This window comes from Nannobrachium achirus (assembly GCF_963921795.1).
Source record: "Nannobrachium achirus genome assembly, chromosome: 3".
Taxonomy (NCBI): Eukaryota; Metazoa; Chordata; class Actinopteri; order Myctophiformes; family Myctophidae; genus Nannobrachium; species Nannobrachium achirus.
The window spans coordinates 23,131,336-23,143,753 of NC_137812.1; the positions used below are offsets into that span (position 1 = coordinate 23,131,336).

General features: G+C 42.9%; 1 protein-coding gene across 1 annotated transcript in view; it reads right to left on the reverse strand.

Annotated features, from left to right (window-relative positions):
* Positions 1-1,415: 1,415 nt before the first annotated feature.
* The window catches only part of vegfc (vascular endothelial growth factor c), a 93,139-nt gene continuing 82,136 nt past the window's right edge, over positions 1,416-12,418 (reverse strand). Inside the window, exons 6-7 of the mRNA XM_080721397.1 lie at positions 5,858-6,191; positions 1,416-1,925 (exon numbers count right to left, since the gene is read on the reverse strand). Coding sequence (XP_080577523.1) covers positions 1,817-1,925; positions 5,858-6,191 — 443 coding nt within the window. The 3' untranslated portion in view covers positions 1,416-1,816. The remainder of the gene's footprint in view (positions 1,926-5,857; positions 6,192-12,418) is intronic.

Consider the following 12,418-nt stretch of genomic DNA (forward strand, 5'->3'; position numbering starts at 1 on the left):
AGACGATCCATCCCGTATCCCGTATATAAGATCCTTGCAAGTTACAACTATGTGTTTTCTTTCATGTATACGGAAAAAAGTGGTAGAAAAGCTATTTACCACTCGGGGTCGGACATTATGCTCTGAGAGGACATTATGCTCTTATGTCCTGTGTGAGGGTGTTATCGGACTCGGCTTCGCCTCGTCCGATCACCCCCTCACACAGGACATTATCAGAGCATAATGTCCTCTCACTCGGGGTAAATTGCTTACTCAAACATTGGTAATAAACATTGACAATTGCTAAGTAAAGCCCTTTGCACACAGGACAGTTGCGTTTTTTTCGTTTGCGGCATGAATAAAACGCATTGGATTTGGTGTGCAAGACTGTGCGGAATCGGCGCTGCGGATCCGAAAAGGAGTCATAAAAGGAGTGATGAGTTTTTTACCGCATGCGACAAGACGCACAAATCGAACTGGTTTCGATCGAGAAAAAAACGCACGGCGGCAGCCACTCGTCGCACGGCTAATTCGGAGCCGGTGTGCATGAGGTCATAGGGAATCATTGTTTTCTTTTCAAAAAATCATATTGTCCGTTTTATCCATGCGGTTAAACGCGCCTGTGTGCAAAGGGCTTAAGACTCTCCAAAGTTCTTCTAATCTTCAAACAACACTTTAAACAAGCGACCGTAATCACGACTTCAACACCACAGATAAGTTAACAATATACAACATATATTTATGTTTATTTTACAACAATACATTAACATGATACAAAAATATGGATCACAGTGTATTTTCATGGAAAAGATTGAAATTGCAACAAGCAAAAAACGAAACAAAAAATAGGTCGAAAAAGGAACACATTTAATAAATTATATAATCAATGTCTGTCATAAGAATAATACACAATAAAAAAAACAGCAAATATTTTAGAACACCAAATTTTTTTGACAATATCTTATAACAAAATGTATTTTTTGACTCACTCTCTCAGTTCTTTTAACCTTCATTTCAGTGTGTCTTGCAAAATGTCCACGAACAACGACACATCCCCGCCCACCCCCGACCCCACCCCAAAATGTCACTCCCCAGGGGGTCGTCTCCCCTCCTCACCGAGTCCCGAATGCGCCCGACCACCGTCTTAACAGGTGACCTCCTTCCATAATACTTAGTTGACCGGAGTCCCCCAGGGTTCTATACTTGGTCCGCTCCTCTTTTTTTGTTACCCCTTCTACATGTGAAAAGAAGACTTCCGCACACCCAGTTAGTTTATAAGCAGGTGCGTAGGTGACAAAACGGCAGGTGAGAAGAATCCAGAAAGATTATAACCCGCACTGCCACTTGCCAGTTCAAGAGAAGTTTCATTAAAGGCCTTCCTCGGTTTGCCACTTGCAAGTTCAAGAGAAGTTTAAAGCGACAACGTTTCGGTTCGTGTAGACCTTCCTCGGGTTGCCTGAGGAAGGCAGACGCGACTGAAACGCTGTAGCTTTAATAAAACTTGCAACGTGCAAGTGGCAGTGTGCAGGTACGTATTACCCCCTCTACACCAAATCTGTTTGCCCCGAAAATAAGACAATCCACGAGCCCCGCGTCGCTTTGCGAAGCATCGTTGACTCGTGTGAGCTCATGGATTGGCTATTTGCGTCGGAATATCCCTCCCCCACACCCCAAAATAGGGAGGCTAATAGGGTCCATGTGTTTGGGAACCAGAAGCAGCAACTGTACTGGGGAGGTGGGGTGGGGGGTTGGGGTATTGATCTGGGCGTGTTCGTTAAGTTCTTTTTTTCCCGGGACGGGACGGGGGTAGAGTGGGGTGTGGGTGGTTTTGGCCTTATTAGTCCAACCGTCTCCAGTGGTTGGGGACGCACCGGCACACCTCCTCGCTGAAGGAGAAGCCCTGGTCACACCGTCGCCTCCTCGGCTCGCAGGGAGGCCTGTGACAACTGAGAAGGGGGGGGGGGGGGGGGTTATAGGTGGGGAGAGAGAGAAGAAAGACGTGAGGAATGCATCCAACGTTTTTATTCAAAAGAATACATAATGTCACTGTCGGGCAGAAACCTTGTATCACCAAGTTTCAAATGTGTACGTTCTTTTCATAAAGCAAAGCCCTGCTGCTTCATCACACAGACTATCACACAAAACTAGTGAACATAGCAGATCAACAAGCACACAACGACTCGCTCGCGGTGCGAGGCGCTGTGTGCTTGTAGATCGGCTATTTTCACTAGTTAAATCCTTTTTGTAAAGTGATAAATACAAAACGGTTTTGGACATCGACAACGATGATAAGTAAGTACCTTAAGTAAGTATTAAGGATATATTGACTTTTCCCTCTTTTTTAACCAATCCAATGACAAATTTAAGATGAGGATTAATTTTCACACTAATAATTGTGGTTAACTATTTAATTTTGTTTTTGGCGTTGAATATTGGAACGTATGAATAAAAAAATACATTTCTGTTTGGCCTTTCAGGCATCGTAATAAATAAATAAAATGCCGGGGAAGATATGTGAAATAACTGAAATATACCCAGAGATTACTGACATTTATTAATTGCATACAAAAAGGTAAACATTTGGGAAATATCTGATCTTCAAGCTTACAACACATCACACACCCGCTGTAAGCTTGTAGATCAGCTATTTCTGTTTTTTTTATTTTTTGTATGTGAGACAGCTGTTAAGAGCGTTGGGGGGTGGGGGAAGGGGGTTTAAAAAAGAGAGAGAAATGAGGAATGCGTCCAAAGTCACGGCTGTACACTTCTCAGCAGTGGTGTAAAGTAACTAAGTACATTTACTCAAGTACTGTACACCTTTGAAAGAAAAGAAATCCAATATTTTACTTTACTGGAGTATTTCCAATTTTCTGTACTACTACTCCACTACTGTACTACTACTCCACTACATCTCAGATGCAAATATTTTACTTTATTTTACTTTTACTCCACTACTATTATATGACAATTTAGTTACCAGTTACTTTGCAGATATAAATGATTATAGACATATTACAAAACATACATTAATCCACTTTAGCCCTATTTTATACCTAGGGTATTTGAAAATAACCAATCTACTGTACAAGCACGCATGCGACGCATTGTGAGGTTGTGAACTTTAAGGTACGCGTTGTGAACTTTAAGGTACTTTAAAGGGGAAGACCACCCATTTTCAATATTGAAATATGTCATTAATATACCTTAGAGGAGTTGTGTGGAAATAGAAAGAAAGTTCCCCCCCTTCTGTGTTGCCAAGAACTGGAGGATTGATTTTGGGGTTTGTATTGTAAAGTACAATGTGTGATGTCATCAAGTTGTACTTTACAATACAAACCCCAAAATCAATCCTCCAGTTCTAAGCAACACAGAAGGGGGGGGGGGGACTTTTTTTCTATTTCCACACAACTCCTCTAAGGTATATTAATGACACAGTTCAATATTGAAAATGGGTGGTCTTCCCCTTTAAGTATATTTTGATGCCAATGCTTTTGTGCTTTTACTCACGTTCATTTTGAATTCTGGACTTTTACTTGCAAGGGTACGGCCACACCTAACTACCTATGAGAGTGGATTCCTCTACTGGCAGGAAACGGCTCCATTCCCATTGAAATGCATTGGAGGAATCGGGAATCCACTCTCATAGGTAGTTCTACGTGACCGTACCCGACTTAGTACTTTTTCCACCACTGCTTCTCAGAGCTTCAGATGGTGAACCGTAATGATGTGGCAACGGCTTATTGCTAGTGAACGTAATTAATGTTCATCTCAAACATCATCTACTAAGTGAAAACACACACACACACACACACACACACACACACACACACACACACACACACACACACACACACACACACATATATATATATATAGCATTTAGCAGGCACTCTTATCCAGAACACTACATTTACAAGTGTAAAATCTGAGTACACACACACACACACACACACACACACACACACACACACACACACACACACGCACACGCGCACACACACACACACACACACACACACACACACACACACACACACAAACCGCACTCGCACGCACATGCACACACGTGCACACACGTACATACGCACACGCACACACACTGCACAAAGTGCCAGACTCCAGACGCTATAGATTCTTACTGCTCGGTTACACCCATAAATCACTCTCAAACAGGGTCACAAAGGGTCAAGAATGGAAGTAAGTGTGTGCGTGTGCGCGTGTGTGTGCGTGCATGCGTGCCTGCGTGCCTGCGTGTGTGTGTACGTGCGTGCGTGCGTGCACACGCGTGTGTGTGCGTGCCTGCGCGTGTGTGTGTGTGCGTGTGTGTGTGTGTGTGTGTGTGCGTGCGTACATGCGCGCGAACGTGAGAGTTTCCCCTGCTTGTAGTCAGAGGAAATGGTTAAGTGACAGCTTGGAGAAGTCATTAGCCGACTGAGGTCTTGTATTACAGACCTGGTTCACTGCAATACCAACCTACCACTCACTGGCCAAACAGACGCTTATAATACTATACAGGCTGGCTTCTTAGAAAGGCTGTGATGACTGAGCGGCACCCACTTATACCCCCACCCCCCAATATATGCGTGTGTGTGTTGTGTACGCGCACATGCACACGCACACACCGGTTTTAAAGGGATTGTTTTTGAACACACAGTGGTATAAGTCAGTGGTTAAAGCCTACATCTCATCTCATCTTCTCAGACGTTTTCATGTCAAGGACCCCGCAACGAATGTATACCAGTAAGACACCCTAAGGGCGAGAAGCGCTGAAACAACAGGGACTGGCACAATTATGTCCATATATGGGCATTCCCAGATACGGGCTTAATATTGATGACATCAGGGATCTCCATATATGGGCATAAAGGGACAAGGACAGAATTAATTTGCAAGTGTGGTTGTCATGACACACTTGAGTCACACTGGCAAATGAATTCACTTGCAAATATGACTTAAACATTATTGCAACCGTAGGTCGCAAGTTCACTATGAAAACCAGCACATCTTGTCCGCGTATCTCTGTCTGTAGGTCACGCCTGACACTGTGGTTCCCCTGACACATCACTGTGACATCACAGGTGATATCACAGGTGATATCACAGGTGACATCACAGGTGATATCACAGGTGACATCACCTATGTAAAAGTCCATATGGGTATTCCCTAGATTCTCTTTTATGCCCATATACTGTATGAAGATCCCTGATCATCGATATACATCACTGGCCAGATGGCCAAGACATGGCCCATATCTGTGTGGCTGGTTCAGATAGGGATCTCCATGTATGGGCATAAAATGGATTGTATGTTGTGATGTCATGGGAACCCCTCTAACAGAATCCCTTTTATGCCCATATATGGAGATCCCTGATGTCATCAATATTAAGCCAATATCTAACAGGACATAGGGGAATACCCATATATGGAGGAAGACAGCCTATATCTGTGTGGCTGGTTCAGACAGGGATCTCCATGTATGGGCATAAAAGGGATGTACCATATACAGTACATGGATCTCCATATATGGGTACCAGGGGTCTCCATATATGGGTATCTGGTCCGATATACATCACTGGCCAGATTGCTAAGAATTGGAGCAAGGTCGCATGTCGCCCTGAAGTGTCTTACTAGTTATTACACTGAATATCATGAGACTGACACAATATGTCAATATATGGGCATTCCCAGACACTGGCTTAATATTGACAGTATGTGCATAAAAGGGACATGGACAGAATTAATTTGCGAGTGTGGCTGCCATGACACACTTGAGTCACACTAATGAATTCACTTGCAAATATGACATTATATATGACATATTAAATTACATAATGTATTTAAAAGACTCTGACTAAAACTAAATTAAGTGCATGCATACCTGCATGTGGCTTGGTGGAACCGCCGTCCTTTGAGGAAGCACTTGTTGGGCGACTCGCTGCACTCGCACAGACACTTGGCCCTGTTGAGGGGCTGGTGCCTCGGGCACGTCCTGTTGCACGCGCACCGACACCGCTCCCTGTCGAAGACGTGATTGGCAGGGCACGGCGAAGACGAAGAAGAGGGCAGACTGCAGACGCACTGGCACGTGTTGCGGTCCAGGTGGCGGTTGGGGCCGCAGTCGCGCTGCGCCGCGTCCCGCCACCGGCAAACGCACTGGCAGCTCTCCAAGTCCAGCTCCTTGTCGGGGCCGCACACGTCACTGCTGAATATATCTGGAGAATGAGAGAGAGAGAGAGAGAGAGAGAGAGAGAGAGTGAGAGAGAGAGAGAGAGAGAGAGAGAGAGAGAGAGAGAGAGAGAGAGCTGTTATTCACTTCAGCCCTACTAATTGGGTGCACCGCCTTACCCCTTATTCCTAAACTTTTTAGGCATGTTTTACTATTTTACTATGCTGCGGCAGTGGCTCAGGAGGTAGAGAGGCCACTTGGGAATAGTTCGATCCTGGGCTCCACCCGAGAGTTAGTTAGTCGAAGTGTCCTTGAGCAAGACACTGTACCCCTAATAGAATTTAGTAATACCCCATTTATGAATTTAAAAGTAATGAAGGAACAAATGTATTATCCGTCATGCTGCAGCGCTTTGTGAGCTTGTAGATCTATTATTTTTTGTCACACACATTAGGCTACAATCACGCAGCCCGTTGCAAAAAAACTACTTATGTTACATGTTTTGTGTAATGTTATATGTGTTTTAGAACATGTTTTTTATTAACAAAATCAATAACCAAAAACAATGCATAGACAAATATTTATCCAGGACCTTCCACGACCCTTGATCAATTCCAAACCTTTTCCAGTACTGGAATTAACAAATATTTCCAGGAATTTCATGACCTGTGGGAAGCATCTCAGGGATGGAGAGACAAAACAGGATGAAACACGTGTTGTAAGCCTATGTCACAACAACGCGCATCTATAAATCGACACTGCCGATTTCTATTGTAAAATAAAATGCTTTATGAAATCCCCTTTTTTATGTATCGAGTGCTCATATAACTCCACATAAAACACCTGCTGTGAGTCACTGATAAGAAGAACACACACTCGCGCAAACACACACACACACACACACACACACACACACACACACACACACACACACACACACACAGACAGACTGAAACCTTCACGGAAAGAACACACATGGTTCGCTTTCAGAACTGGAACACAATCTGATGCTTGGCTAAGAGAGAGAAACAGATAGAATGGGTCTGGCATGAGGACGTTCCCAAAAAAGAAATCATGCTCCCGCTATGCGCGTGCACACACTTTTGTGTGTGTGTGTGTGTGTGTGTGTGTGTGTGTGTGTGTGTGTGTGTGTGTGTGTGTGTGTGTGTGTGTGTGTGTGCAAGACAGAGAGAGAGATGAACACATTCAGATAATATTCAGATAAGGACAGTGCAGAGACACATTGTTTACCGCTGAACAAACAATAAGTCGTGTCCTCTTAGCGCTGTGCGCTGCATGCTTACATGTTCCTCGTAGCTGCTTCACATTCCGTCCGCTTTGGGGGGGGTGGGTGAAGTCACCGTAACAACAGCATCACAACATCGTTGCTAACTCGGACATATTGACTCTGCATTCCAAACTAGACTGTGGTATGTGTGTTGTGGTGCCGTGTTCATGGATATTGTCACTGTCGGGCAGAAACCTCGTATCTCGAATTTGTATGTTTTTTAGTAAAAAAACTAAAGTAAAGTCCTGCTTCATTATACAAGACTGTCGCACACAAACTAGCTTGTAGATCAGCTATTTTTTTAAATGATAAATCAAAATGTAACGGTTTTGGACACAAGGTTTCCACCAGACAACGACGATATGTTCTGTCCCTCCTGAATGAACAAATACAACAAGGCAGTGGTTCTTTTAGAATTACAAGGACCTACTGTACATACTACAGCGTCAGCATCAAAGGTAGCAGATTCACAAGCTCGGAACACGGCTTAAAGCGACGCGTTTTGAGCTTATAGATCTGCTACTTTATATATATATATATATATATATATATATATGCTATAGAAAATGTAGAAAAATCTAAAATGATACAGATACTTTCCTGGTTGTAATGGGTTACAGAAAGTAGGTGTGGCATTCATTCATTCATTCATAGATCTGCTATGTTTTGGCTAAAGTTGTTAATTTAAAATAATTATCCTATCAGACAAAGATTTGGCGGCCCCCCCTGTAGTAACTCTGAAGACCCCCTAGGGGTCCCAGACCCCCTGTTGAAGACCCCTGCTTTATATTAAGCCTATTTCTAACTGTTTTAACAAGCAACAACAACAAAAATCCATCTCAGTCTGGCCTGTTTATGTGACATGTCAGGGGTAGACATTAAGGGAAATTTACTAGTGGCCCTCAGGGCCAGTGGATTTTGATGATCACTGGCCCTGACACGTGCGCACTCGCAGATCGCGAGCCCTCGTACATCCTCGATACCACCGTCTTTTTTTAAATTTTTATTAAGTGTTTATTAGATTATTATTAGCCGATATAACTGATGTCAATATGATCTCTTTGGATTTAAAAAAATAATAATGTTGTCCATTCTGAAAAATACATGTAACAGGATATCTGCAGGTCTAGGCAAGACAGATTTAAGACCAATTTATCATTGACAAAAAGGCACAATATCTCAGATAGATTTAGGGGAAATGTTGTACCCATGTTTAACAAGTCCCACTTTAAATCCTTTTCTATTGTTGGTAGTTGTTGGCTAATTTGGCAAAGATTTGTGTTGAAATGTACATTTTAGGCTATTAATAAACAAATTAATAAACTTAGGCATTAGAATTTCCAAATGTTTGTCAAGCTGACAGAAGGCAATGTGTGTACTGTCCCTTTAAAAGCCTATAGAGTGTTGCCATGTCTGCTTATTACAAGCTACTGGGCTTGTTCTTTTTAAACCTGAAGTTGCTTTAAGATATTGGAGGTCCTTTACAAGAAAATGCTTGAGAAGTGAGAACCACTACTCTTGACAATATTCGACAATAACGTTTGACTGAACTCCCTCAGTTGCCTAATTTGGACTAATTATTTTCATAGACCTGGTTGCTTGTTTCTCTCTCAGAAAGAGAACATGGCAACGCTGGGTAGATACATAGTTGTTTTGTTTGGAAGTTAGCATTAACGCTAGCTGGCTGCACCACCATGGGCTGCACAGTGCACACATGTTGCTGTCACTATTAAATGCATTATCTAGCGCAAGTTTCTGTCCAACAACCTGTGGATATGTTTTTGGCTGTCACATCAAATACAGCAGTGCAGTGAAACATTGGAAAAGCACTGTTGAGCAGGGATTCACACAGTGTTGCATGTGTGATTCAATGTTTGGGCGTCCGCGGTTTTAACACCTACATTGCAGGCGTTAACAGGTTCAGACAATGGTGTATTGATATGCATATTGACTCATCTCTTTGTTAAATCACCCGGCGTGCGGTGACACTAAACGTGTCTTTTCTATTCTCAAACTCCCTCTAAATCTCTCTAAAACTCCTCCGGTGACTTTTTCTTTTCCTTGTGTTTTTTTGCCTGGCGTTTGGTCGGGATTAGGGGGTTTTAGAAACATTTATTTAATCTAAAAGATCGGACATGACAGAAATGGTCAGTGAGACAGAGAAACGTGTGCTCTTCTCCTGAGAATCAACAGCACTGACTGACTGTGAACGTGAGCGAGCGTTCCGTTCATGTTGTGTGTGAACTGCAGCTGCTGTCCTGCTACTATGGGGCTTTTAAGCCGTGACATCATTTTGTAGGCCGAGGAGAATCTGCCCCCAGAGCATTTTCTGTCCCTCGCTATTTCAACAGATCCCAGACAAAAAAAAACGACAAACGTATAATTCTAACACTTTCCTTTCAACAACAAAGAGAAGAAAAATGTGTAAATAGTAAAAATAGTAAAAAGATTCACGGAAACTGGGGGCAGAAATTCTCCTCTGCCTACAAAATGATGTCATACTTAACAGCCCCATGGGCACACAGTGCTTGCTGCGTGCAGAAGGAAAATTGGCTGCGTCTTTGATCGGGATCACGTAACGCTATGTTTTAGCGATAATTACAGAAACGATTCCACAGAAATAATTACAAAACACAGTTTTCAAAATCATGTGAAATTAGATATAAACGTTTTTACTTATTATTATTTCATTTTCAAGGCATTATGTTCACTGGCCCCAACGGGCAAGTGGTTGATGCATTCTGGTGGCCCTGACGGCTTTAAAAGTACAAACGGGCCAGCGGGCCATTTATAATGTCGAGTGCTGCATGTGATGTACTCGTTCCCGATCCTATTCATCCTTGATACTCCCAGCGAAAACCTCAACATTTTAGTCTCTGCAACCTCCAGCTCTGCTTCCTGTCTTTTCCTCAGTGTGACTGTCTCTAAACCAACCATGATCTCACCACTGTCTTGTACACATTCCCTTTCATTCTTGCTGATACCGGTACTTTCCTATCACACGTGACACTTTTCTCAAGTCACGCCACTCACGTGTGAAAATGTGTTTTATCAAACTCTAAGCTGCAGTTTGTCCTCCCAGTGCAGAGGAAGAAGGCTTACGATGTTTCACTCTGAAACATCGTAATCCTCCTGCTTTACATAATGTATAATACTCCTTAGTTTATGTTGTGTAAGCGATTCCCAAACCAGTTGTCCTCAAAAACAACGGTTGAGTTGCTGTGATTTGCCGTGAGATGCTCAGAGGGAGTGAGGCAATTGCCAGTATCCCTCGAGTCTCATGCAGAGGTCGTTGAGTTAACCGCAACGAGTGTTCTTCAAAACAACAGGTTTGGGAATCTGTTGGGAACTGTTCACAACACAACCTGCACATACACATGCCTAGCTTGCCTTATGCCTAAACGTATAAGGCTATTTCACTAAGAAAGTACGAAATTACTAATAGCCTACGTGATATGGACCTTAGTGTTTGGATACAAATAATTGTTATGTGCGTCTCTGTCTTACAGCTTTTCCCTCTACACCAAATGTCTGGCAATTTATTATTTGCAGATCTACAAGCTTATAGAGCGTCACATTTGCAACAAATTGTGAGCTTGTACATCTGCTATTTTCAGCGCATGCTTGCCTAAAGTATCATGTCATTCATGTCCATGTCATTACTCAACCCTATGTAGCCCCACCAGCTAGATGAATGTAGGTTTTCTTTGTTTTATGACTCTCAGCTGAACCTGTTTCAATGTATACGTATGTGCGCGCACAAACAGACACACACACACACACACATACACTGTGTCTCACACTAGGACTCAATCCCACTTTCTTTTTTTTTTTTGCAACATTCACAGACGTAATGATTTTGTTTTTCTTGGAGGCTGTGAAGGTTTCTTCGCGACTCTCCCACGTTTTTTTGAGGGGGTGAAAACCCCGTAACACAAAGCAGACCCCCCCAATAAAACCTAGCGGTTTTTGAAATATCAACTTATATTCCCGTTTGTGGAAATAGTTTTGTTTCCCCCGACTGGGAACATCATAACAATGACGAACGCATAACACGACCTCGTGTCACACCAGAAATTATAGCAATAGAATCATTTACAATAACATTACCGTAGCTGCCCCAGTGAACCCGCTGGTATGTGTGTGCGTGCGTGTGTGCGTGTGTGCGTGTGTGCGTGCGTGTTCATCTGTGTGTGTGTCCAGAGAGCAGACCGCCTCCAGTGATTTTTAAGTCAATAAAGCTCTTTTTAAAATCTAAACACAATAGATGCATAGCTATGACCCACAATCGTGCTGCGTGCGCCTGCATACTAATGTCCTTATTTGTTATCGTCCATGGGAAGAGGAACGGGGGGTCTGGACTGTTTGGAGCGTATCGGTCTGAGATTTGGGTCCACAGGCCACAGACCACATCACGGCCGCAACACCTGACAGAATGATGTATGTCCTCTTTTATGAGACTTTGTTGCTGACAAATCGGATTTGTTCCGCAAATCTGGTCTTCAGGACTTGACAGTCCACAGTTATTTGCGGTGTGTGTATGTGTGTGTTCACACGTTGTTGGTCTGGTACCGCATCAAATTTAGAACAAACATGGGAAAGTTCGCCTTCTACTGCTCTACCACCAAAATGTGGAATGCCCCGACGCCATCTATTAAAAGATGTGTAACTGGGTTTCTTTCAAAATGGGGCAAAAAATGTTTTATCAGGAGACCGCAAGGGGAGATAAATGTAATTTCCCCATCTCTTTTGTACACATAGTGTTTGTATTTGTTGATGACATGTATTATTGTGTTAATTTGTTATGTTGATGAATTATAGTCCCCGGGACTTTTAGCTTTAAAGGACAACTTTGTTCTTATTTTTTATTGTAATTAGAAAAACTAGAAGCTGGGGCGGCCCAGCGTCTAGTCGGCAACCTGGCCAACTCGGGAACGATGTAAATAGGGAATGAATGCCCCGCCCTTTAATGCAAACCCCATTAT